This window comes from Struthio camelus, chromosome 5, assembly GCF_040807025.1.
Source record: "Struthio camelus isolate bStrCam1 chromosome 5, bStrCam1.hap1, whole genome shotgun sequence".
Taxonomy (NCBI): Eukaryota; Metazoa; Chordata; class Aves; order Struthioniformes; family Struthionidae; genus Struthio; species Struthio camelus.
Window position 1 is genome coordinate 79,515,031 of NC_090946.1, and position 26,260 is coordinate 79,541,290.

General features: G+C 38.0%; 1 protein-coding gene across 1 annotated transcript in view; it reads left to right on the plus strand.

The window, feature by feature from the left end:
• WDHD1 (WD repeat and HMG-box DNA binding protein 1) overlaps positions 1-24,120 on the plus strand; it is a 31,869-nt gene extending 7,749 nt beyond the window's left edge. Inside the window, exons 6-26 of the mRNA XM_068947510.1 lie at positions 374-424; positions 2,312-2,407; positions 4,041-4,133; positions 5,116-5,222; positions 6,739-6,874; positions 7,058-7,262; positions 7,455-7,645; positions 8,210-8,394; positions 9,548-9,789; positions 10,324-10,461; positions 11,175-11,331; positions 13,210-13,324; positions 14,801-14,932; positions 15,717-15,940; positions 17,685-17,815; positions 19,324-19,380; positions 20,388-20,431; positions 20,584-20,742; positions 21,146-21,279; positions 22,461-22,596; positions 23,190-24,120. Of these exons, the coding sequence (XP_068803611.1) occupies positions 374-424; positions 2,312-2,407; positions 4,041-4,133; positions 5,116-5,222; positions 6,739-6,874; positions 7,058-7,262; positions 7,455-7,645; positions 8,210-8,394; positions 9,548-9,789; positions 10,324-10,461; positions 11,175-11,331; positions 13,210-13,324; positions 14,801-14,932; positions 15,717-15,940; positions 17,685-17,815; positions 19,324-19,380; positions 20,388-20,431; positions 20,584-20,742; positions 21,146-21,279; positions 22,461-22,596; positions 23,190-23,390 (2,934 nt within the window). The 3' untranslated portion in view covers positions 23,391-24,120. The remainder of the gene's footprint in view (positions 1-373; positions 425-2,311; positions 2,408-4,040; positions 4,134-5,115; positions 5,223-6,738; positions 6,875-7,057; positions 7,263-7,454; positions 7,646-8,209; positions 8,395-9,547; positions 9,790-10,323; positions 10,462-11,174; positions 11,332-13,209; positions 13,325-14,800; positions 14,933-15,716; positions 15,941-17,684; positions 17,816-19,323; positions 19,381-20,387; positions 20,432-20,583; positions 20,743-21,145; positions 21,280-22,460; positions 22,597-23,189) is intronic.
• The last annotated feature ends 2,140 nt before the right edge of the window (positions 24,121-26,260 follow it).

The window sequence follows — 26,260 nt, forward strand, 5'->3', positions numbered from 1 at the left end:
TACTCGGTTACTCTCTATGTTCAGTTTCTCTCTCCTCTCTTCTCTAATGCCAATCTGATTTTTAGAGGGGAAAAGCTTGTTCTCTAAAGTAATTTAATATTAATGTTGAGCCTCTTTTGTGAATGAGCGTCCCACTTAAGTATGAGAATTTCTAATTCCAGTAGTGTAGAGTCAAGGGAACTATCAAAGAAAGTGATTTAGGCTTGATAATGTTAGAAAGTTTTAAGCATGAGTCTGATTTATACTGAGAGACTTTCTTTTTAAAACTGCCTATATATGTCTATAGGAATGGTTATAGGTATCTTTTAATTTTGTAGCATTAATTTCAAAACGTCTTTATTTGTCACTTTGTTTACAAAAATCTGTTACATAGGCATCGGCAAGCTGTGATGGTTCTGTCAGGGTATGGAAAATCGCAGATCAGGTAAACGGACTATCTTTCAGAGTTAAATGTTTCATAAGAAATCAGGGATTTCACTGAGAGCAGGAACAGTCTACCGCTGGACTGGAACAACCCTGTTGGAATAAATGGCTCTTGTCTTTTTATATATCATCGGTAGCTGCTGCTAATATATATAACATGTTTATATCTAAAAGTCCTGTGCAGATAAGAGGGTAGCTATGCACTGGAACACCTGAAAGAAGAAATGGTGAATTCAGTTTTTTAAGAAATTTAATCACACTTTGCTTTTATCTATTTCTGGGAGAAGTTTCAAAACCTAAGAATCAACAATTGCTTGAGTAGCTGTGGACGGTTCTTTCAGTCTGCGGAATCCCTGATTTCTTCTCTTCGTCTTTCTTCATGGGCCAGCGTTGTCTGCCTTGTCCTCAGCATATTTGAAAGAAACGCTTCTGTGTGAAGACATCAATTAACAACAAACTCCTTGTTTCAGAATTTCAGCTAGCTGCTTTCAGAGGAAAAGGAAGGGTCTTTTTTTATCCTAATACACAACTGTCCAGCTATATTTTGTTTTAGTTTATTTTTACCGAGCTTCCTATGAAATACTGGATAATTTTAAGGATTGGAGACTGACTGCTAGTGAGGGTGGAACAACAGTACAGAGCACTCATCTTGTTGAGTGGTCTGGTTGGTCTTGATCATACAAACAAGTTTCCTTTCACTCAATCAGGAAGAGATTTTTCCTACAACCAGATTAAGACCCCTGAAGATTTTAAACCTTCTTTTTAGATATGCGGTGTAGTTTACTTGCTGGGATCACTGATAATGACTTTTTCTTTTTTTTTTTCCCCTTTTTTTCGGTAGGGAATTTTGGGCAGAGTGTTGCTTCAGTCTCTGCTGCTCTCTGCCAGTGACGTGCACACGTTTAGTTTTCCAAGGACTTGGGGTCCAGCTCAGTGCATACCAGCTTCTTTGATTTGTAGAGATGGGGCTTAGACTCACTATAGTGAGTTTAAGGCTATTGACAAAGGGCTCACTGTTCCACTTAGGTTTTACAGTTCCTTACAAGAGGCGTGCAAATCATGCTTATTATAACTACAGTCGTTAGGCTCAGCTCGGCAGTACTTGGCGAAAGAGTTCGGGGCCTGTAAGAAACCAATTAGCTGAGCAAATGAGCCTTATGCTCTAAGAAACTTAAGAAGTGGATTTCAGGTGAACACCTTAATAAAGCAATTCTGCACATGTAGCGTTATTTCTGCTACATGCCATTGACTGAGGTAAGAATCCATGTGTAGTTATTCCTCTAAGTGCTATTGAGAATGCACCCCACACTTGTAAATCGCTACTTTTTAAAATGAAAGCATACTTCTAGTGTGAAATCTAACTTACAGACTGATGGTTGCTTTTTGTGGTAATTAGACTGACAGTATCCTGGAATTATGGCAGTAATGTATGTATCTGTGCTGTAACATGAGAACATAGCGATTCAATCATCTTTATACTGCTGTGGCAAGATTTTGGCCGATGTGTGTCACCCTGCTAAAGTCGCACTGGGTATTACAAACGCAAACTGGCCAGGATTTTCTCCTTATAACCTAAAGATGTGTGAACTCATTTGTCCTGTACTTGATTTAAAAACACTTGTTCTGTGGTCTTATTTCTATTACAACTAGTTGTATTGTAATTAAAATATTTTCATGTCTAAACTGGCAGTTTTTTGGGGGAGGGGGGTTTGTTTGGTTTTGGAGGTGTGTACCATTGCATTTGGATGAGAGATTATTTCAGTTCCAAAGATGGTAGATGTTTTTTTTTTCCTTTCAGGATTTTCCCATACTACTTCTGTAAAAATTTTTACAATATAGAGGATTTTCACAAAACTAGAAAACTCATTTTTGAATATATTGTTTTCAGACATGCGTGACAAGCTGGCTACTGCTGCTGAAATGTAATGATGTGATAAATGCTAAATCAATATGTAGGCTTGGCTGGCAACCTGGAAGTGGGAAGGTAAGTGACACGTTGTTTTAGTGGCATCTTAATTCTCCCTTTCTCTTTGGAAGTACAGCAGCAGAATTTAATCCAGGCAAGTCCCGATCCCAGCTCCTGGGAATGAAGAAAATATTTAGGGTGAGGTTCCTTTTTAGGAAAAATGAAAAGCTGGAAATGGTTACTCATTTAAGTGCCAGACTGATGTTGGCAGTAGTTCAGATGTCAGCACAGTACAATGTTAAACAGTCATGTTGCACTGAATAGGAAGGAACACTGTGCATGAGGGAAATAACCTAATTGTTCACCACTGAGCATCAAAGGGGTTCAGTCTTTGTAATTTAAGTAAATTTTGTCCCATCAGTAATCTTGCTCTGTAAACGCCTTCTAAATAATAAATTGTTCCATTTCTTTTCAACTAAAGAACAAATTTGATTCTACTGTGATTAAAGGTGTTGCTGATAGTACTACATTCTGTACATTTAGTGCATTGTATCTGTACCAATGCCATAGGACAATAATGGATTGCTAGTCAAAATGGGTTGGGAGGCAGGAGTTTGTGTAACCATACAGAAGTCTGTTCCTGAAATCTAGAATGCCCCTGCAGCATCTGGTAATGCAAAGGGAAGCAGAGCAGGGAGCAGATAAATTCAGACCTTGTTTGCAATGAGGCATGCCTTGAAGTAAAGGACAGGGAATCAACCAAAGTTGGCCGTTTGGAAAAATTGCTTCGTGGCTTCTGTTCTTGCCTGTGACCTGGAACAGTGCTTTGGCAAAACCTATTCATCCTGTGTTGGCATTCTAGTATATTAGATCTAAAGACTATTTTTCCAGTGTTATCTCACAAACCTTACCTGAGTAATCTCTTTCCCTTGACTTGGCCTTTCTGAGGTCTGTCCCCCCAAGTCCAATCCAATACCTTGCTGTTGTGATAGCATTATGCATAGCTTTTCTGTGGATGAAAGAGTAGCACCTGCAGTACAAATTACTTCATGTGCATATTGCATAAAAACATGCCTCCTTTTGATTTTTTTTAGGCTAGTCCCTCACGCTAATATTTTTTGAAATGTAAGCAGTTGTCTTGCTTCTCTTATAAAGCAGAATGTCAGAAGTCTTTTCAAAAAAAAAAAAAAAAAGCTGAATCTTCAGAAATAAACAGGATCTTACATAGCTTTGTGAAAGATGAAATGATCTACTTCAGGAATCAGCCATTCAAATAAGATTTATAAGAAAAAAAAGGTAACCTGATCAAGAGGTTTGGGGAGGCAGAGAAAAGGGAGAACATAAGCCTTACGTTCAGAACATGTGTAATTAGTTTTCAGTGTTTGCTAGCTGTTTCATAAATAAGAACTTCTAACCTTATGTTGCAGCTGTCATTATCTTCAGTTCTCTGCCAGAAAGAAATGAAGATTAAAATAAAAACAGCCATGGTTCAGTATGTTGCATATGGAAAGCCTTAAAGAATCTTGTAATTCAAGATTACTTTTCTTTTTCCCCACTTTCTCAGCTGATATTGGTAGGATGCTAAGAGATGTGTTAAATACTGAGGCAGAATGAAGGAGCTGTGCTATGAAATAGGTATGTTATTTGTTTGAACGTTCTGTTTGAAAGATAACTTGTTCTAAATTGTCTGATTTTTGTTTCCTTTAAACAGTTATTGGCAGTTCCTGTAGATAAAGTTGTTAAACTATACAGAAGAGAAACCTGGGATAATCAATTTGATCTGTCAGATACTTTTGTCACACAGGTAGGTACATAAACCAAGTGTTTGCTAAATCTTGTGTAATTTAAACCTTGCCTGGAACATAAATGTCTAGCAGAGCAGTTTTTTTCTTTATCTTCTCCCCTTCCCCACCCCTCACTTGCCCACCCATCCCTCAGTCATAACTGCCCAGATTTTCTTCTTCATTTTTTGATCCTGTTACTTTTTATTGTAAACTATGGCTGTTTATAAAGACGAGAGATGCTAGATGAGCGTCAAGCATGTCCTTACGTGGTACTGGTTCTTCACCTTCCTTTATGGTAACCAGCCAGATCTCTAAAGTTTACCGGTGAGTCACTGAGTGCAGCTGAACATGTTTTCATAAATTATTCTAAATACATAGAATATTAGGGAAAATGTTCAGAGTATTATTTCTTTACACAATGAGAATAGGTTTGTCTACTATTTTACTAAACTGCAGTTTTGCTATATAGTAATACATTGACTGTGTCATCGTCTTGCTTTTGACATTATGATGTACTTGGAAACCTTTGGGGAAGAGGACCACCTCCCTAGTGCTATTCTTAAGTATATGTTTATAGAGCCTGTGTCTTAATACTTTTCACTGACTTCACAAACATACAACTGGAATGTTATTAAGATACAGAACATCATAATTGATTTAATTTATGAATCCATATTAATTATGTTGGAAATAAAAAGCAACAGTGTTTAATGCTGAGTTTACAAAATATACTCTGCTTCTGTCGATGTCTCTAGGATCAGGTTTTGCTGGACCTCATTGCGACTTTTAGTAACAGAGATGAATATTCTAAAGGGGGGAAAAGCGTTCCGTTTGTAAAGAGCGGTCCTTGTAGGAGGCTGGCTAAAGCTCTAGTATGGGCAACTGGATGTGGTTTGCCAACGATCCTTATTGTTTTCCTCTAACTTATCTATTTTATACTCCAGAATAAGAACGCTGTCTGTGCTTTATTGTTAGTTGTCTCTAATTGTTCTTTCTTGCTAGCCCTTGAATGTTGTGGTCTGGTCTCCTTGTGGGCAGTACCTGGCAGCTGGAAGTGTGGATGGGAGTATAGTGGTATGGAAGGTGGAAACCCAGGAGTGCATAGAGAGGTATCCAGTGCTCTTTCATAAATCCTTAAATACGTGCTTTTTTTCTAAAAATAGAATTTTGTTATAACTTTAATACTTATTTGTGCAAATATTAGAATTCTGCCTCTTGAAAAGCCTTAATAAGATTTATAGGATAAATTTAAAATGTACAGGGTTTAAAAAAAAAAAACTACCCTGTAAATTTTTACCCTGTAAAATTTACAGAGTAAATCTAAAAGTTTGCTGCTCACGTTCCACTCATACAAGCACCGCAAGAGAGAAGTGTATGAAGGCTCATGTTGGAAAATTTCATTTCCCTGGCCCCACAGAGGATCTCTAAACTCGTGGGTCTGGGAGCCCATCCACGGGAAGGGAACTGAAGCACTTGGAGAGGAGCTGCATCACGTCTGGGTGATGCTGTGACACAGGTCCAACACTCGTGTTGGACTTGAGCGTAGTAAGTGAGAGGAGGGCTCTGCATTTCTGCAGCCCAGGAGAGGTGTACTAATATTGCCCTCGAATTCCCTTGAGCAAATAAACTGCATCCACATCACTTACTCTTGTGGAAGCTGCTGTTAAAGGTTAGGTGGCATTGCTCTGCCTGCCCCCACTGTATCCAGTGTTCATAGCAATATGATCTTGTTCACATAACGTATTGCTCTCCTCTCTGCATGGCCAGAAGGATCTGGAAACATTACATCCTTAAACATAGAACAGGAGAGTCATGAATGTGGACTTCTGTTCAAATTCCATAGTCTAGTTTTGTGTGTGCAAAAGGAATGTCTTTTTTTAAGTTGAGTTATTTTTACTTTTACATTTGTTGTTTCTAGTTGATTAAAGGGTAATATTGATGGAAATATATTTCCCTCAGGTTCCAAACCCTGAAAAAGCAAGATCATTGAAAAGATAATGTGTTTTCTAAAGGGTGGGAAAAGACAGATATGTCAGTAAGCTAACCATCCTCACCTGTAAGCAAAAAGGCTAAATTCTGCTTTGTCTTGGTTAGTTAAAGTATCCCTCTTTCAAAAAAAAAAAAAAAAGGTATGGTGAAGTGAGTAAGAGGAGGAGGGATTTATCTGTCCGGGTATCTTGTGTAAGAAACATGATTATTACTTTAAAGCATATGTTAAGAATTAAAGAAAGATCATGTGCAAGTAATTCATGGGAGGGCTGTTTTGCGAGAATAAAGGGGGAAAAGACAGGACTAAACTATCATTTGGATACAGGAGAATGCTGAATATTCTTTTATGACTGAACAGTTCTGGATTATATGATTGCAGGGAAATTGTTTTGCATTTTCTACATGTCACAGGAAGCTGGTTTATGAATATGATTTTGACTGATTTGTAAAGGTTGAATTACTTGCCCCGTAGAAAGGGAAGATGTTTGATGTTTTGTGAAGTAACTGTTTATGTCTCTTAATTATTTTTGTTTCTTTGTTTTCTAATGTTAGTAAGTGTTATCACTTTTTACGGTAACTCTTAGGGAGATTCCTCCCTAAGCTTATGAAAACCCATTGTTTGTATATCCTTTTCAGGATGAAACATGAGAAAAATTACACAATTTGTGGACTGGCATGGCATCCCAAATACGGGCAAATTGCTTACACAGATACTGAAGGAAATCTAGGGTTGTTGGAAAATATTGGTGATGGAAAGAAACCAAATGATAAGGTGATCAGTACATATACCAAATATTTCTTAAATTAGCCTGGTTATTTTGGTTATCAAACTATATTGAACATTGTCTTGTATTTTGGAACTTCCCTCTTGTGTGTTTTCAGCTGTCAGTGGTTAATTTGGTCCTCAAATTCATGTGCAAAAGAAGATTTATGATAATTGTTAACTTGGTTTTAGGTTGCCAGTGCGATGGCAAAAGACTACAATGATCTCTTTGACGGAGAGGATGATAACTATCTAAATGGAGATATGATTGAACCACAGTCTTCCCCAAAGGCTGTAGCTAACGAAGAGGATGGTGGTGATGATGACGACGATGACCTTAGGCCAACTTCAGGCCATCCAAGACGGATGATAATTGATGATGATGATAACTCGTTAGGTACAGAATGAATTCATTTTCTATAACGCTGCAGTACTTTTACTGGGATAGTCTCTTAGACGCATCCTCTACTCGATTGTGTTCTGCCATGTTATTCCAGACAAGTCTTCGTTATTTTAGTTTTTCCCTTATTTTCTGCCATGGTAATTCTTGGAAACTGTAAACAGTTTTTGTTTTGTTTTTAACTTCTAGATATTGGGTTGATAAAAGCTAATTCCAATCTCCTTGGCAAGGAGGTTGACGACGATGATCAGGCTGGTGGCTTTTCAGCTTTCCCCGCATCATCTACTCAACAGCCATTATATGATGGGCCAGTGCCAACCCCCAAACAAAAGCCATTCCAGTCTGGCTCTACTCCTGTACATCTCATGCATCGCTTCATGGTAAACCTCACTGCTGTATGGTCACATTAATCTATTTTGATTCTTTCAGTAATGTTTGCCTGCTTTTGGCTGTGTCTTAATCTAATCTTTTCCACGATTTTCAGTTTTTAATACTTCAAAGTGTGAAGCTAAACAGTGAAAAATAGCTTTCTATTAATACAGAGACTGCATAATGGTATGCTTTGCGTTTAGGTTGCTTTTGATATAGTTTGCATTAAGACAAAAGCAAGCTATACAGTTTGTACCTGTGCTGTTGAATTCTAAATGCAGTCTCTTCTGAAATTCCTTTTTAGTCAGAATTTATGGTTATTTTTGTGTTTTTAAGACTTTTATGTTAGTCATCTATTCTTTCTTTTGAGATGCAAGTTCTTCTGCTTCATTTTGTAAGGTGAAGGATGGTTAAGCAATGAGTACAGAACTACTTTCTGCCTAATTCAGCTCTTCTCCTCTGACTACATAAGTCTTCAGTCTTCCTCCAGTCTCCCACTTATTGTTGTTTTCGATGAGGAAGTGATAGTAGGCTGTCCTGGGGCATTCAGTGTCCTCAACTTTTGTTTTTAATAGGTATGGAATTCTGTTGGTATCATTCGCTGTTACAATGATGAGCAAGACAATGCTATAGATATAGAATTTCATGATACCTCCATCCATCATGCGACGCACCTGCCAAATTCTCTGAATCACACGATGGCTGACCTCTCTAATGAAGCTATTTTATTAGCCTGTGAGAGTACAGAGGAACTTGCAAGGTAAGTCATGGCCTTCCTCTGTAGAACCCATAGTATGAAATTGCACTTAGCATGTTCCAGACATTTCTGCTTTTATCGCTTTTTGAGGTTTTGGCTTTTGATTGTCACTTTTATTTATGGGACCGTTTTCAAGGAGGATTTTCACATCCACACGCATGTAGACTTCAAGAATATTGAAAGATGCATTTTTGTTTCCTGAGGACTTTTAAAATCTTTTTTTTTTTTTTTTTGAATATACATACTAGAAACTTCATGCATTTTACAAAGGAAATTGTAAACATGAGCGATAGTTTTACAGTCTGCTCAGGTCAAAATCAAAATGGCTATACTGCTCCTTTTCACACTGTTGTTAAGCAGAGAAGTGTGGAGATACCCAGAGAAATCCTGAATAAGTGTGGAAAGCATCAGTTTATGAAAACTGCGGTAGAAAGATTTAAACAGCTGGGCCAGCTAGGCCCCTTTATTTAAGAACAATAGCAACAATGTTTTATTGCCAGCTTCTGTGGAAATATCTTGGAGAAAGAATAAATTTCTACTTATTTTTGCACATAAAGCACTATGTTAAGCTGAAAAAGAGACTTTCTCTTTAAAAGTATTATTTATATTATTAGTTATCTGACTCTGAAGACTTTTTTTTAAAGGAAGGTAAACATTAAGGTACTCTGCCAAAAGCTCTGTGTGAAATTTGGTTACAGACAATTTTCAAATATTAAACTTGCAGAACTGATTTCTCCTTCCCCACCCCCACCCCGAAAGATAGCGTAATGTGATAGACTTGAGGGCTGACATGCAGGGGTACTGACCACCTTCAGTTCTTGTTAATGTTAATTAAGCAGGACACTTAGCTATTTCCATCTAAAAATCTCCCTGCAGGCCTGTAAACTGTCTCTGCTTCGTGCTTTAGAGGCTCTGAGTCTACAGTGCTGGAGTTCTAGCTGGCTCATCAGCTCTTGAATAATAAGAGTAACAGCTTTGCAAATAACTGCTTGTAATCTGTCAGATGGCGTAGTTCCATTGTATGGCAGTCACAGGTTCTAGATCTATGATACAAACACAGTATATTGGTGTGATTTAAGTGCACAGTGTATTTTCAAGTGCTTTTTTTTTTTTTATGTTGAAATGCTTAACTGTTGTTCTTTTGTCTCTCGTTTAGCAAGCTCCACTGCATTCATTTTAGCTCATGGGATGCAAACAAGGAGTGGACAGTAGATATGCCAGAGGATGAAGACATTGAGGCTGTCTGTCTAGGCCAGGGCTGGGCTGCTTGTGCCACTAGTGCCCTGCTGGTTCGTGTGTTTACAGTTGGAGGAGTTCAGAAAGAGATCTTCAGTCTCCCAGGTTCAGTGGTGTCTATGGCAGGACATGGAGAGCAGTTGATAATTGCTTATCACAGAGGTAGCTTTCTCCCTTTTGTCTTTTTTGAGTTGAGTCTATGTTTTCAATCCTTACCTGCTTGTAGCTTCAAATACTGGTTAACTTGTGCCTAATGAACAGAAGTATTTTACTTCTCTTTCTTCCTCTCTTCTTGATGATATTTTTACTGTATCAACCCATAAGTCTTTGGAATCTGACAGCAAAGCCTACATTTCACATTTGGATGCCTAGATTAACCTGTAGGGAAAGGAAGAGTTTTATAACAGTGAGACAAGTAGATTAAACATAGGTTTCAATTATACCAGAATAAATTATTACAGAGAAAATTATGGAAGTAGTTGTCATTTTTGATCCATAAAGCATGTATAACAAAGTCACTTGTTCAGAGGTCCCTTTCAACCTCAACCATTCTGTGGTTCTGTGATTCTGCCTGATCGTATTAATGAATAACCCTGCGTTAGAATTAGTTTTTGATTCAAAGCTTACTTAAACTGAGCCAAGAGGCAAGATAATTCTTTTGTTCTCTAATACAGTCATTGAACAACATCCTCCTAGGTACTGGGTTTGATGGAGACCAGTGTCTTGGAGTACAGCTGCTGGAACTAGGAAAAAAGAAAAAACAAGTTTTGCATGGAGATCCTCTTTCTCTTACAAAGAAATCCTATTTGTCGTGGATTGGATTCTCAGCAGAAGGTATGATATACCTGCATATGTGATGTTGAGAAATGTGACAATATCAGGGGAATTTTGGAAGAGTTTGGATAACTGATGGCCTTTTAGTAAAGGTGATCCCAGGACTCAGATTTAAAAAAAGGAAGGGGAGGGGGAGTTTCCTCAATGCTAAACAAAATTCTGTTTTTTCCATTCCTGTAAATATATTTATCAGAAATGTTTAGTGTGTGTTCAGTATGAAAAGTATACACTGGAATGTTATCAGAACTTGTTTTCCCAATCAGTTGCCCTGCTCAGCCCAAAGAAATAAACTATGTTAATGTGCCGTAATAGACATGTTCAGTATAGCGATCTCAGCAAAAGCCTGTGAAAAGGAATTGGTAGCTTGGGAGGAGTTTTTATGAGAGCCAGAACAAGTCATTGTAAAATAGCTGCTTTTTTTTAGAAATCTACCCAAGTAGTGGGAATTTTGAGTTATAAAGAAAATGTTTCCAGGTTTTAAATTTGAACTTGATGCTGTTAGCTAACAGCGGTGAGGACTGTCAGAAGGTGGCGCAGCTTTCTAAGGAAACTAGTTTTTCCAGCTAGATTGTACAGTTTGGGTGTTAGGGCATCATATTTGAGCAATGTTAAGTGTGGTTTCCCAGCAGTATCAACCAGCTCAAACTTAATTTGTGTTACAGTTATGGACAGAGATGCCTGTCAGAATAGTTGTTTTTGTTTGTAACAAACAGGTACCCCTTGTTATGTGGATTCGGAGGGGATTGTGCGGATGTTGAACCGAGGCCTGGGGAATACCTGGATTCCGGTGTGTAACGTGAGAGAGCATTGCAAAGGAAAATCTGATCATTACTGGGTAGTTGGCATCCATGAAAATCCCCAGCAGCTCAGGTCAGATATTTCGTGAAGCAAATGCTTTGTTTGTCTTAGTTTTAATTTACAGAACACTTCACAGTAACAGAAACTGAAAACAACTGTTGCTAAAACAGGTGGCTAATAAATAAGCACAGTAAATGATCTAGTCCGTAGCTGTAATTTTACATTGACGTTTCATTACTGAATTGGTTTTGAATGAACTCACTAAAGTTTTATAATGCGTCACTGACTAATTACTAGGTTTTTGCCTTGGCTAACTGGCCTGCGCGCTTTGTGAGATCGCATATCTCTGAGGCAGACGCATTCATAAAACTGAACTTTTCTAGAGAAAGCTATCAAAACTTATGGTGGTCGTTAGGATTCTGCTTCTGCTGTTGATGTATCTTCTTTCTTTCTGAGATAATTTTCTTTCTTAGCTGTTTTCCCTTTTTGTCCCTTTGAGATGAATCCAGTGATCTACGTTATTAGGCATAGATAAGTCAGAAGTGGCTGTTACTGTATCAGTATTTAAACTGGCCATGAAGAACAATAAGTACAAATAAGATATAGATGATCTCCGGAGGTCTCTTCCAACCTCACCCATTCTGTGATAAGTATTTAGCTGAAAGTGAGCCATTACCTTATAAAACGATAGTGATGATGATCTAAGTAACTACGTTCCTCTTTTATTATAACAAACATCTTAGACCTTTAGTTGCTAAGCGTGGTTTGTAGTCCTCTTCATTTGATGATCTATGTCCTTTTTCCGACCGGCTTACATATTTTTATTGACATACAGGCTGTTTTATTTTGCTAGTCGTGCACAATTGTAGAGGCTGGTGAGAGATCACATTTTGTTTAAATCCACGTGACAGTCTTCATAATCCTCAATGCCTTTTGTAATGAGAGGAATAACGCGGTATCACTGGTAAATGTCAATTCACTGTCAGTTTCTTCCTCCAAATCATTAAGTAACATTGGCCTCCAGGAAATTCATTAAAAATGCGCAGGACATGTCAGACTGGGTTGGTCAGCTGTGAGTCGGTCATCCTGAGGCTTTTTTTTCCTTCTCCTCCAAGAGAGTGCCGCGCTCTGAATTGCGAAGAACATCTCATTCAAAGCCAAGAGCATATTAAAGATAAGAAAGGGGGAGGGTTATTGTAGAAATACCATATGGTGTAGTCAGCACAGATAGCCAGAACACTAATGCTTCCTGTCCTTTTTATTTAGTGCTTGAAACATTAGCTTAAAGCTATAAGCAGACAAGCAGACATTTTTGTCAATGCAGCAGTGGTGCTACTGGAAAGACTGCTTTTCTGCAATCAATGTTTTGCTCAAGTGATTGTTGCCAGTGTACTGGTTTAAATGTAATGGAACAGTAAGGCTGCGCTTATAGTGTGTGCTTATCTGTGACCCCCTTTTTTTTTTTGCCCCTGTGTGTGCTTAAGCACAGCACTGTTCTCACGGAGTCAAAAACCCCCATCAGAATAAATAGTGTCTGTTTTCTGGGTTTTTCTGTGGTGTTTTTTTTTTTTTTGTCCAGTGACCTTCAGTTGTTCAGTAGTTTCTGATTTGAATAAATTGCATTACCATGTTGTAATATACTGCTAAATCATGTATTTTGTGAGTTAGAAATCTGTCTGTTACGTATCATATTTAGAGTTTCTGGTGTGAACAAGAGCAGCATGTGCTTTGCTGTTTTTAAAAATTTTTTTTATCACTTGCACTGTAAAAATAACTCTCTATAATGTAATGTTACACATTGCTATATTTAAATCAGTATTTTAATTACTACTTTTTAAAGAACAAATCCTCTTAAAATATCTTGCTTCTTAGGAGATATGACTTAGATGTAGAACAACTGGTGACTGTAGATGATGAAGATTGCGTGTGGTTTTTATTTCCCTTGCGCAGGTGTATTCCTTGCAAAGGAGCTCGATTCCCACCTACACTTCCACGTCCTGCTGTAGCAATATTATCTTTTAAACTTCCTTACTGTCAAGTTACAACAGAAAAAGGACAGATGGAGGTATGGAATGGCTGTTGAGTGTACAGTTAATAGTCTTAGGTGCCCTCATAGTAGGGATTATGCAAGAGGGATAATCTTGCATCTGATATGAGGGATTTAATAATCTCTGTTATGAAGAGGGTAATACAAACTCTGAGTAAGACACCTGGCTAAGGAGGTTATTTGGGTTCAGTGGTTTGTATAGCTTTCTTAGGTTTTGTTCACGTCTGTCTCAAGAAGAGGAACGCAAAACAGAGCTGGCAGAGTTGATGTAAGATTATGTTTACATATTTGTTTGCCTTTGGACCAGTGAAGTCTTTTTTTAGTTGATGATGGCTAATGTTTTAGGAGGCACCAGATCTTGGGATCCCACTTGAGACCCCCGTAAAGGTGCTTGATTTCTAATATTTTAGGCATAATACTCAATTTCTGGAAGATGTTTTTTTGAAAGCGATATTAAATATTCCATTTTATATAATCATTCTGAAAACATAGGCCTTCAGCTGGACTTATCCTCTTAAGTTAGATGGTTGAATTAAGATGTACATGTAGAACACATCTGGAAAAATATTTGTATTTACTTTTAAATTGTTTACTGGTTTAAATATCTGTTAATCTTGTGGTGTTCGGTTGTAGCGCACATAACAGAAATGAGCATAAAATTCTAACCTCAACCTCAGAGACAGTTTAATGCTATTTGAAATTTATTCTCCTTGATATAAGTATAGAGAGGAAGTTTCAAAAATTAAGTACTTTGTCCTATTTTATGAAGTCGATTTCGTTTAGTTCGAGTTGTATGTGTTTGTGTGACAGGTTATGTCTCTCTTTTTCGTTGTCCTTGCTAAGTAACAGAAGGGAAACTTCAGGAAATGTTTATTTAGCCTGAGGGAATATGTACTTCTATGTACACCCTGCTTATTAAAAACAAAAACAGATGGTTGCTCATAAATCGAATGAAAACATACTTGTTTTAAACAAATTTGCAATTATTTTGCCACAGAACTAGCCTGGGCTAATAGCCATACCAGTATTTCCATAAACCATCTGAGTTTTATTTTCTCTTTCTGTCTCATCGATGATGATGATTACTGTTCGCAGATACTGCGGTATCCTGGAATACTTGCAGTTTGCTGTGGGACGGTAATAGTAAGATCAGGTAATCAAGTTGTTCTAGAATTGTCGGTGCTGGTAGTAAACTGATGAACATGTAGGTCTGAAGTCTTCCTGAAAGCATGTACTATAAATGGAATTTGGCATACGTGGAGACTGTTTGGATCAGTTTGTGAATGGATGTTGCTAGTGTGTTATTTTTCTTCAGTAGGCATTGGCTTTAAAGACGATTGTTTACTGCTCACCTTTGTTACAAAATAAAAAGAATGTTTAAGTTGTTAAAAAACACTTGGTAAGTTGTTAGGCATTGAGCTATGGTGTGGTTTTTGTTTTTTTTTTTTTTTTTCTTTCTCTGACCTCCAGCTTGCTTCTCTCTCCCTTTTTCAGGAACAATACTGGCGTTCTGTTGTATTTCACAACCATGTGGATTACTTATCAAAAAATGGCTATGAACTTGATGAAAATGCTAAAAGTCAGTCAGCAAAAGAACAACAAGAACTTCTAATGAAACTGTTTGCTGTAAGTACGAGCAAATAAATAATGGAAAGAATCCCTTAGACTTTACTTTGAATAGAAGGTATTTGATGCAAGTTTTAGTACGATTTCTCATATTAGAAGTTTGGTTCCTGTCTGCAGTTATCCGGCCAGTAATCAGCTGCAATGAGAGGTGGACTGTGGTTAATACTGTTACTGCTTATCAGTATGGAGGATGGGAGGAGGAAGGGTCCTTAACCGTGCAGTTCATGATGGTTGGTGATTTGTCTTTAGTCATTCTGTTCACCGAGACCATAATGTTCTGGTCCTAGAGTCTTGAGGAGAGCTATGTGGAAAAGTGTAAATTAACAGGATTAGCAAATTGTGTTTCTAGGAGACTTGCTGGAGGCAAGGCCACTTATCAAAAACTAGAGCAGGTTTTAGTCTATACTGCATTATGTAAACTAGTCTGTGGAATTACTGTGAAACTGGTGGGCTTTGTTCCTGTTAGACTTTTCCATAGAGGCTTTAATTATTGCTGAAAAGAACTGGACATCAGCCCATCTTCCCTCTTGAAGATCTGTTTTACACTTCTAGTTATTTAAATTGGGCAAGTGGTGTGTGTACTTACAGATACCTTTGTATGTTAAGATCTTGATGCTTAAGAATGACCTGGCGCTCTGTGCATAGCTATCTAAGCTGTGCTGCTTGTGAGATGAGAATTTTTTTCCTTTCTAGGCACTGGTTGTACTATTTTGGAGTATTCTAAGAGGTATAACTCTGAAGCGTGTGACTTTTGAGAGTGGTTTTTTTTTCTTTTTCCTTTCAGCTTTCTTGTAAACTGGAGCGTGAATTTCGTTGTGTGGAACTTGCTGACCTCATGACACAAAACGTTGTGAATTTAGCTATCAAGTATGCCTCTCGCTCTCGAAGACTAAATTTAGCTCAACGACTTAGCGAAATGGCTGTAGAGAAAGCAAGCGAGTTGGCGACAGCGCTGGAAGAGGAGGAGGAGGAGGAAGAGGAGGATTTCCGAAGTCATTTGAATGCTGGGTAACACATGTTTCTGTGATTTTAAAACTTGGGAACACTTTTACGGATCCATTAAAATTTTGGTCCAGTTATTGTATTTTTGCTGTTCTGGACCGTGACTTGCAATGAATTTTGTTACAAAGGGACAATTTGTACTGCTCTACTTGTAAAATGTATATGTAGAATAGTATGCTCTTGTTCATATCTTGTTGAGGATTCATTAGCGATTAGCACCAAGGTACTAACACAAACCAAAACACTCGCGCTCCTTGCTTGCTGTATGTCTGTGTCCAACAGCTTCAGAGGCAGAGAGGACTCTGTACCAAGTTGCTCTGCCTTTCTCCAGTTTACTTGGCTCTAGCCTCTCTTCTCTCTCCCCTCAGTCTCTTTACCTCATTTCATTCCATACCTATTGTAAAATCCGTTTCCATTTTTCCAGCCCTCCCCTCTTTCAGTATCCCGTCTCAGCTTGTCTCATCCAGGTTTATTTCTTCTCTTCCAACTCTCCAAAATGCAAAGCTATTACAGTTTTCCTAGGCGTCCTTTACTCTGTATCTGTGCTGTCTAGCTGTCCTCTTCTCTGTTCATCTGCTTTGTCTGCTTTGGCTGTAAAGAGAGATGAGGTAAAAGGTGGGCTGGTTTGTTTGTTTTTGACTGTAAGTCATACAGAAGAGCTGTGTTTTCGCTTGGTCTCTGGATGTTACACCTGTAAGGAGGATAGTTGCAAACTACTGATCTGATGACCTGGGGGGAAACATGTCGTAATGTTTTATCAGAAGCATTGTTTTCCTATAGGAATTTCACGTGCAAGGTGTGTAACTTATTTAAACAAGAAGTAATAAGTTCAGGGGCTTATCTGCATCCGTTGCCTTATTCTTCTGTGTGAAATGACACATTTAAGACTCCTTTCTAAACGGTCTGTCCTATTATTCTGGATCATAAGTGGAAGCTGTAACCCCACGTCAGCAACTTCAGCCACTCAAAGGGTTAAAGTACGTCACAAACACTGTGCTGTTCTTACAGCCAGATTAATCTAATACTGACATTCTGGTTGAAAAAAATGAAGCCTTTGTTTACAAATGCACGTATTTTCCTAATGAACAAAGATTAGGAGGGAAATACAAGAAATGTACGTACTACTACTGGGAATTGAGAAAACAGTAATTAGACACTCAACTGAAAATATGCATCTATATTATCACCTGTGTATTTATTGGTGTATGCAGATGTCATCTGGTTTTATTTATGGTGCTGGAAGTATGCATGTTTAAACGGAAATTATTGAAGGTATTTTACGTTTGCATTTATATCCGTAACAAAGTATTCTGACAACAATGGCAATATTGTTGTGCGCATTGAAGGGGCCAACAAAATCGTATTACTTCTGTTAAGTGTTTGCTGTGGTGTGCAGAGCTGTTTGAAGGCTAGCGCCTGTACTTCTAACTGGGTGTGAATTCCAAGCAATTCCATAGTCATACGTGGTCTTCCTTAAAACTGCATGAGCGTCGCTTCAGTGACTGCACTTGATATGCAGTTTTAGGGTGAACTGAAGTGGTTAATGAATCTAAGCTTTATTTTTGGCAGTCCTCACAGTTTAATCAGCAGCGTAGTGCAAATAAATGCCAAATGTTACTATTCTTGTTTCCTAAATTAGAAAAGTAAGTTACCCTTCCGTTGTTCTCATTAAGGAAGCATCCTCCATTTTCCTTCTGAATGGGATGAAGTTCAAAGCACCACTTTCTTATGATAAATTTATTCCACTTAGTTACAGCAAGTCTGCCACAGAGTGGAATCGGTTACCAATCAGAAATGTTCAGCAGGACCAAGAAACGGAAGATGCTGAGGAAGCTGATGCATTTGAGGAAGTAGAAGAAACACCAGAAGCACATGAGCAGAGTAAGTAATACATATACATATACTTCTCCGCATAGGCTGGAAATTATCTAGATGTGTCTTTCACAGATTTAAGAAATTCTGGAAACTCCCTAGTAATTTGTCGTTTGGGTATCTCAGCGGTCTATGCAAACAGGTGTTTTTTTTCCTTTTTTGTTTTGCTTTATAAAAAAGATATAAAAATTAAGTAAGAGTAAGGAACACCACTTATCAGGGGCCCTGCAAATTAGGCACAGGACATTTGTTTTAGAAGCCATTTATGTAAATAGAAGATAATCCAATTTGCTTCATTGAGTTTTGAAACTGGCTTGCATTTGTAGCAGAGGGTTTTTGCTACTTAGGACGTGTCTGGGAGTTTGTGATCTGTCTTGTTCATGTGTTGACATATGGGGAAAAATGTGCAGTAGGAACAACTGGCTGACACCCACTAGCTCCTGCCTGTGAGCTTCCCATTACCTAGAAATCCCAGTGGGAAAGGTGTGGTGGTGTCTACCTCAGTTAGTGGATCCAGATTCCAGCCTGTGCCTTCAGTCACTGCAGAATAACAGATTCTGCATCTGTCATCTCTTCAGCAACAGTTTGTTCATACTTAGTAATTATTTAAGGGACCATTCGGGAGTTTTGTTATCTAATCCCATTTCGACTGGAGTGGTTCACCTTGTGAAAATTATTTTTGGTTTCAGCTCAAATCTTGCAGGAGTTGAATTGACAGGTAGTTTGCTGAGCACACCCCATTTTAACAACCAGGCTTTCACCTCTTAGAGAAGACTTGTCAGGCAACCTGCACTGTTCTGATGTTTCCATCAGGACACTGAGTCAGACCTTCCTCCTTTGCCTCCTTTAAACTTCCCTGCTTCCCATCCTTATATATGTCTATATATACTGAGAAGTATTCATGTTTGCACTTTAAGTGGTAGTTTGGCAGAGAAAAGCAAAATGAGTTCAGTTATTATTAAATGAGTTCAGTTATTATTCTTGGCAGACTTGGCTTGTGAATGATGTTATCTTTTTTTTTTTTTAAATCTCCAAATGGAAAGAAACAAAGATAGGTAGCTTTATGTGTAAAACAAAAATACCGTTTTATGTATTGCTATATTTTACATTGACTTATTTATATTTCATAGAATTTACATATTTTATAGTTAGACATCTCTTGTAAGACATTTATTTCAAATAAATAAATGTCTTTCAGATGTAACTAGATTTCAGATGTAACTAGATTTTATTCATTTAAATATCAGGTATGGTAAAGAAGTATACAACTCTTAAAGTTAAATCCAAGTAAAGATAACGGACAATTTTTTAAAAGTATATGTATAATTTGTAAAGAAAAAGTCATGCTTGAAGATGTGGATTGGTTTACTATGGTTTGCCTGTGTGTTTGGGTTCTTTGTGTGTTTGGGTTTACTATGGTTTGCTTGTGTGTTTGGGTTCTTTGCCTTGTTTTTTAACAAGTTAATGCTATTACATTTTGTTGGACTTAAATACATATCTTCTCCTTTGTTCTTAAGGGCCAAATCCTTTCTCCAAAGGTACAGTTTCAAGAGAGGTGACTACTCCGAAGTCTGGTGAGTAAATGTCCATTTATTCCAGGAAAAAATCTCTATCATTCCTCACAATATCTTCTCCTGTTTTTTATCCTTTTCTCCTATTCTCTCTAATATTCAGCACATAATAGTGCTGTCAAGAGGTAACTTCTAACGATTATTGTTCTCATAGCTTTGTTGCTTTTGAGAGGTTCCTTACCCTTTTTAATGTCTTCATTGCCTAGTGACATTCCCTAAGGCTGTTCTCGTTACCTTAGTTGTGCCAGACACTGAATCGGTTGTTTGCCTGGCTGTATCATGAAGGCATTCTCTGGGAGAAGGGAAAAGTGCGAGCAGTGACCAACTGTCGTGTGTTATTAATGACAGGCACATTTGTTGGTTGCAATTGTAAGTTAGCCACCCTGCTGCAGAATTGTGGGTTTGATTTAGCAGGCAGAGGCAGAGTGCAACCTCTCGCTTCTCCCTGCTTCTTTCTTCCTGTCATCCTTCCAGCTAGAGTAATAGAAATGGAAAAGGATTTGGGAGTGGAAGTAATGAATCTTCCTGTGGATTTGTGTTTTAAGTTGTTGGTCCTTTGTGGTTTTTCTGATGTCTAATAATAGTTGATACATATACTACAACCTTAAAGTATCTTTCTCTTAGGCAATCACTCTCAAAACTAGGGGGAACATCTCTCCTCCTGTGGAAGAGTTGATGTCTCTGATTTAGCTCAGAATGGACCAGAGACTGTTGAACAGGAGGACTGAGATACTTAAACACATACAATGAGCATGTAAGCCTTGTTCTTTGGAAATGAGGCTAACATTGTTTCATCTGCTGGTGCAAAATGCACACACTACTTCACAGATTTTTTTGGTGGTGTGTATGTGTATATGTATATGTGTATATTTATACACACACACATACATCTGTGTGTGTATGTATGTTTATATATACACGTAGTATGCGTGTGTGTGTGTATATATATGCACACGTGTGTATATATACATATGTGTGTATGTATTCTTTTTTTGTTTTCTGTTAATTAGCTGTAATTGCATCAAGCAGCCAAGGACGAGTGAATCCCTTTAAGGTAAGAATTTTTCAGCTGGTTTGATTGCAGTGTTCTAAAAATCACATAACCTTAGTATATCTGAAGTTACAATTTAATTGTGACAGAAATTGGGGTGGGAAAGGGGAACGTGACTGAAAATAAACAAAAAGTATAATTATTTGTTTGACTAGGTGTCATCTAACAAAAAGGACCCAGTGGTTCCCTCAGCTAATGTTCTAGACTCTATGAGCAAATACTCAAAGAAAACTCCTTCTTCTAGCAGTCGGGTTGTGAACAAGCAGAAGCCTCCAGTTATAAAGCCTCTGATTCCCAAACCGAAGTCCAAGCAGGTAATGTTTCCAGTCTTTTTATGTTGTTTCAGTGAGCAAAGAGCAGTAAACTGAATTTTACCAGCTTTTATGAAGTATGAAACCCTGTTGATTCAGTGACGCGTCTTAAATGGCCGGGTTTATCCAAGCACACTGCAGAAATTTATAGAGGCACATAAAAACAGCCTAAAATTTGCTTGAGTTGTAGAAATTACATTCTGCACTGAATCTTACGCTTCTAAGTAATCTTAGTTGCATATATCTACTGTGCTGAATTTGTGAACTGTTGGATTAAAGGCTACGGTAATGCAAATAACTGTCTTTTGGAAAGACGTGTTTTTATTAGGTTATGTGATGCGTGTTGTCTGAGGGTGACCTGTTCTAACCGTGTGGTTTGTTTGTTTGTTTGTTTTTGTTTTTATAGGCTTTAGCAGCCTCCTTTTTCCAGGTTCATACATCTAACTCTAGTGAAAAAACAATGGAAGAAAGAGAAGAAAAAGCAGAAAATGAGTCTCCTGTTGTCAAAGTTGCTGCACAGGAGAATACTGAAAACAAAAGGTGAATGGAGACTTGCTGCTCAATGCCCTATTTCAATTTTAGAATAGCTAGTCTAATGCCTTCAGAAACAAAGGGGTTTAGACTGGCCAAAGTAGCGTAACATCAAGATAAGTGATAGCTAACAAGTTGTCATGCCTGTGAACTCACTTCTGAAGTTTAGCAAGCTATTTATTATGCATATTATCAAAGAAATCGGCATAAAATAGATCACTGAGACTTGCAAATATCCACACTACAATCTCAGTGAAAGAACCGAGAAAAACATTCTGTCCATTAAATCTTTTCCTGTAAGAATGATAGTGGTGTTCAAAGTGCAGTATGAGTGAATAATAAGTGAACAATGCAAAATGTAAATTTTAAGCTCTGGCCGATGATTTTTTTTTTTTATTTTTTTTTGCTTTGGTAGTGCTCGTGCATCAGATAATAACCTTTGAATGATACATGAAAACATGCTGCTATGCCAGTTCCACATATAGGAAATACTTAAGGTTTAAATATGTCTATCAATCTCCTAGGCAATCTAAAAGCTGAGTTTTAAATGAAAGTTTAAGTTTTGTTATAAGGCTTTTAGTGCCTTTTTTTTTAAACAACAACAGACATGCACCAAACAAAACACTTGTATCACTTAAGGAGCATGTCTCTTCCTAAGACTCTAATAAGTCTTGTTCCTCTGGAGCAGATGCATTTTTCTAACAATCTCAGGCCTCATGAAACTTGCGTTATTATAATGATCTTTTCATTTTGACCTAATTTAACTGAGGAAGGTTAAGGTAATTATTATTCATTTGGACTAGCGTTCTTTTCATTGACCCTCACAGATGAGGTTCTGAAACAAGTAGCAGGAAGAATTGCGGGCTGAAAAAAATAGCTGAAACATATTTGAGCGCTCTGTCTTTAGGTTGATGGGACCCTGTCGGAGGGGCATACTTTGTCATTCCAATACTGAAAGGTTAATCTCTACACGTAACATAGCTTTGATAAAAAGTTTGACTCTAGTCTTGCCTTGTCAACGTGTTCTTTAAGCCTACTGCAGTAGGAGAAAGGGAACTGCTAACTATGTCTCTTCTTTCAAGAACAAAAAATCCAGTTAGGTGGTGTTTAGAAAGGTTATTTGGGGGGGAGTGAGGAAGTGGTTTTTCTATAACCTTCATAACTGACTATTCGTTTTTTGCTTGTTTTAGACCAAAGACAGGATTCCAGTTATGGCTGGAAGAGAACAGAGCAAACATTTTAACAGATAATCCTGGTCTGAATGAAGCAGAAGTAATAAAAGAAGGCATGAGTCGATTTAGAATGCTGTCGTCAGAAGAAAGAATGGTAAGACAGCGTTCTCTGCTCTTTTTTTGAGGATTTTTTCCCACCAAATCGAGTGGTTACTTAGGAATTTTCTTTAAATTCCATTTTTCTCCATTTCCATGGAATCATGTTTTGAATTGAGCCAATCCAATCATATTTTATGAAAATATAATTATTATTCAGAAATCAATACACTTTAGCTTTTGCAAACTGGGGCATCTGAGAAAAACATAATCAATAAAACTTGAAGAGATAACAAAAGAGAAGGGAAGGAGTTACCAAATAAAAATGGCATAGCCAGGACATTAATTCATTGGGGCTTAAATTTTTTCTAAGCCCTTTTAGTTTTCTTTCTTTATGAAGAAAGAAAATAAAAACCTTGAATTTCGTATGTAGGTTCAAAGGAAGTAGAGTTTTGAAGGAGAATGCTGTTGCAAAAAAGGGAAGTCAGGAAATTGCTCCTAACTTGATTGGCAATCTCTGTCAATTCTTAACAGAGATTATTTCATTACTTCCTTATAATCAGAGAAGGAAGATGTGTAAAGCAAAGCAGTGAGTTTTGTGGCCTGTTATATAGGAGGGGCTGTTTCCTTAACGATGTACTTTTTCCAAAGGTTTGGACTGAGAAAGCAAAAGGAGGAACAGTTAATGATTTAACTGAAGCTAAAAAGCGAAAGCGTCCCACAGCCGGTGAAGATGAGGGGAAGAAGAACCCGGAAGAAAAATCAGCAGACTTAAATTTATCCAAAAAAATAAAACCTTTAGATCAATCTACAAATGTCAAATTGTCAGCTTTTGCATTCAAACAAAGCTAGACAATGTGGTACTTCCTCAGCATCTGTTTTCTCAAAACATTAGATTGCTCCATATAGAGAAATTTGCCGCTGTGCTCGAAGAGCATTAGCAAAGAGTGCCTTGCTCCAAATATTTTTGTAGAAAGCGTTTTATTATCCACTCTTTTGGGAAATGTCGAATCCACACCCAAGATAATTGCAAACTTATAACTAGGATACAGCTTGATGCAAAACTAATACTAATGGACTAGTTACCTAGAAGCGAAGTTCCACAGCGTTGTGTAGCCATATGCCTCGATGCTTGTGATATTTGGTGCTAAATCCAGATGAGTCATACTGGGGAGGATAAACTAAGTACAAAAACTATCCTATGGTTATAGAGCCGAAGTAATGGCTTTTATACCACTCTGTCTGCCTGCTGCAAACACTCGTAAGAAAGACACCAGAGGAAACAGGAAGGAGGGGAAGGTGGCTTAACGTCTTGCTAATATTCAGCTGCACTTTCAACATCTGCAGCCCTGACAATGGCAGTGAGCAGCCTAACCAGGGCTGGGAGAAAAGACCAAGGCAGAAGCTGAATCAGGAAATGTCAGTGTACAAAAATGAGTCATTCCAGATAGTGCCAATGTGCTTTCACAGTCAGCGCTTCAGCAGTGTCCCAGATCTGGTCCAGGAAGTGCTCGGAACTTGAAAATGTGTATATTATTTTGTAATGTTTGTTTTTTTAAATAAAATTTAAATGTTTCTTTAAGGTGCTAATCTCCTGAGATTTTTTTGTAATTAGAGTAAATAGACTTCTACCTAAAAGACATAAGCCAGTCATATTTACCATTCCTTCTTTGGAAGCGGTATGTCTCATAACTAGATTTGAAACAAACTCAGGTTTTGAAACTTTTAAGTTAAAAGTAAAATAATTTAACTCTTCAGCATAACAAGTCAAACTGAAGCCTTCCATTTTGTATTTCTTTGTCTTTATACATCCTTTCATCCTTTCTTTTTAGTCATTCTTCCTTTCTCTTCATATTATGACTGAAAAGGCAAATGACTTTGCATTTAGAATACATTTTAAACATGTAAATCTTAGACTGAAGATTCAGTGAGATTTTTATAAAAGCCAGCTAAATCTTAGCGTACAGGCAAGTGTTTTACTATGCTTTTTAGTAATAGTTTTAGGCCATTTCGGAAAAACAACCACTGCTTTCCCTGTATGTAGAATGGGGGTTATGATGTCAACTAAAGGTGGTAAATACAAACAGAAAAAGATCTAAACACCCCTCAGTTTAAGTGCATTTTTCATCAAGTTCATCTCCTTATATATTATTATACATGTTATTTGTTTGATGCTGATGGTAGACTGCAAGTAAAAATGAACGTAAGCTTGCACTTAGTGATGGGGACTGTATTGACACAATGCAAAAGACTCAGGAGAATAGTGGCATATTATAGCGTCTGTGTTCTCTGGAAAGAAATGATTGTATCAGCTGCTGTCTGGAATTTCTTTTAGGCAATAAAGTACACTTTCACATTTGGGTGCATTGGAGAAAAATGAGTTTGCATTGATAAGAAAAACATTCTGATGGAGAATCATTATGGGCTTGGTGAGCTGCGTAGTGTTTTCTTCCTACTAAACTAGGTTGTTCTGCTGATGCCTTTCTTAGGCATCATCAACATGGTGCTGGGAGATAGGATGGGTGTAAGTGGATGGTCTTTCTTTAGTCTATATACATACAATCCTTAATCAAACTCGGCTACCAGTGAGATACTCTTTATGCAAGCCAAATATAAGAAGAAATTAAGACCCTTTCTGGAATAAACGAGTAAGCTTGTTTGAGTGAGTCCTCAGGACTCCCATATAAACTTGCTCAAGTATTTTTATGCAGCCTTATTTATACCTTCAGCCCAGGACACTGAAATCAGTTGTGCTTCTGCAGGATCAGAAGAAAATGAATAGAAAAAGAAGCTGACTGGTGACTGTTTTACTCCTTATGAAGCAGCCTTGCTTCAGGGAAGGAAGGATCTGATGGTTTCTTTTAGAAAAAGAAAAATGGAACTAAGCCATTGTGTAGATCCAGGTGTTGGGATCATGTCTGTCCGCCTTCATTCCCTGCTATGCAGGCCATACTTTGCTTTGAATTACATATATAGATCTGGCACGGTTCTTGGTCTGAACTAGAAGCCGGTAGGTAACGGCTGCTTCGGATAGCTGGTCCCACAAAGCATCCAAAGTCCATTTGGCTTTTGTAGGAGGGAGGAAACAGCCAAAGTAAACTTCCACAGGAGTTTTCTGGCTGGTTTCAGAGCAGGTAGGCATTTGCAGTCATTTACCTCTTCTGAGCAAACACCTAAGGTCTGCTTTTAGGGGAGGCTCCTGGGTTCAGCGGATGATTTCATGGAAATCACTGGTGACGTGAGACTCCCTTCTGCAAGTCTCCAGTCCTTGTTTGCTTTTCTCCTGGCTCAATTTGTGCTGCGTAATTGTGTCTTAGGCGTTTCATCAGATCTAATTTCCACAGCCTTCAGGTCACAGCCTGGATCCCACCGCTATCTACGCGGCTGGTCAGTGACAGCACTGCTGTTCCCAACGTCAGAGTTGAGATTTTTGTGCCCGGGGTCCTGCTAGTGCCCTAGGAGCTGCATGGCTGGTGACGGTGCTGGCTAAGCACAGCACGTAAAAACTCTCGATCTTCAGGAGGGCTGGAAGAAGCGATGCTTGGCCTCCAAGGACTGCAGTATCCTGCCTTTGCTTAGCTCTGTTCGCTTGTGGGGAAGGCCCAGAAAGAGCAAGTGGCTTTTACAGGGTTTCCCACTGTCAGGTGTCATGAGCTGAAGTCCAAGAAACTCCAAGTCCAAGTGGCTCTCACATCGTTGGCTTTATCGCAGGCGCATCCATC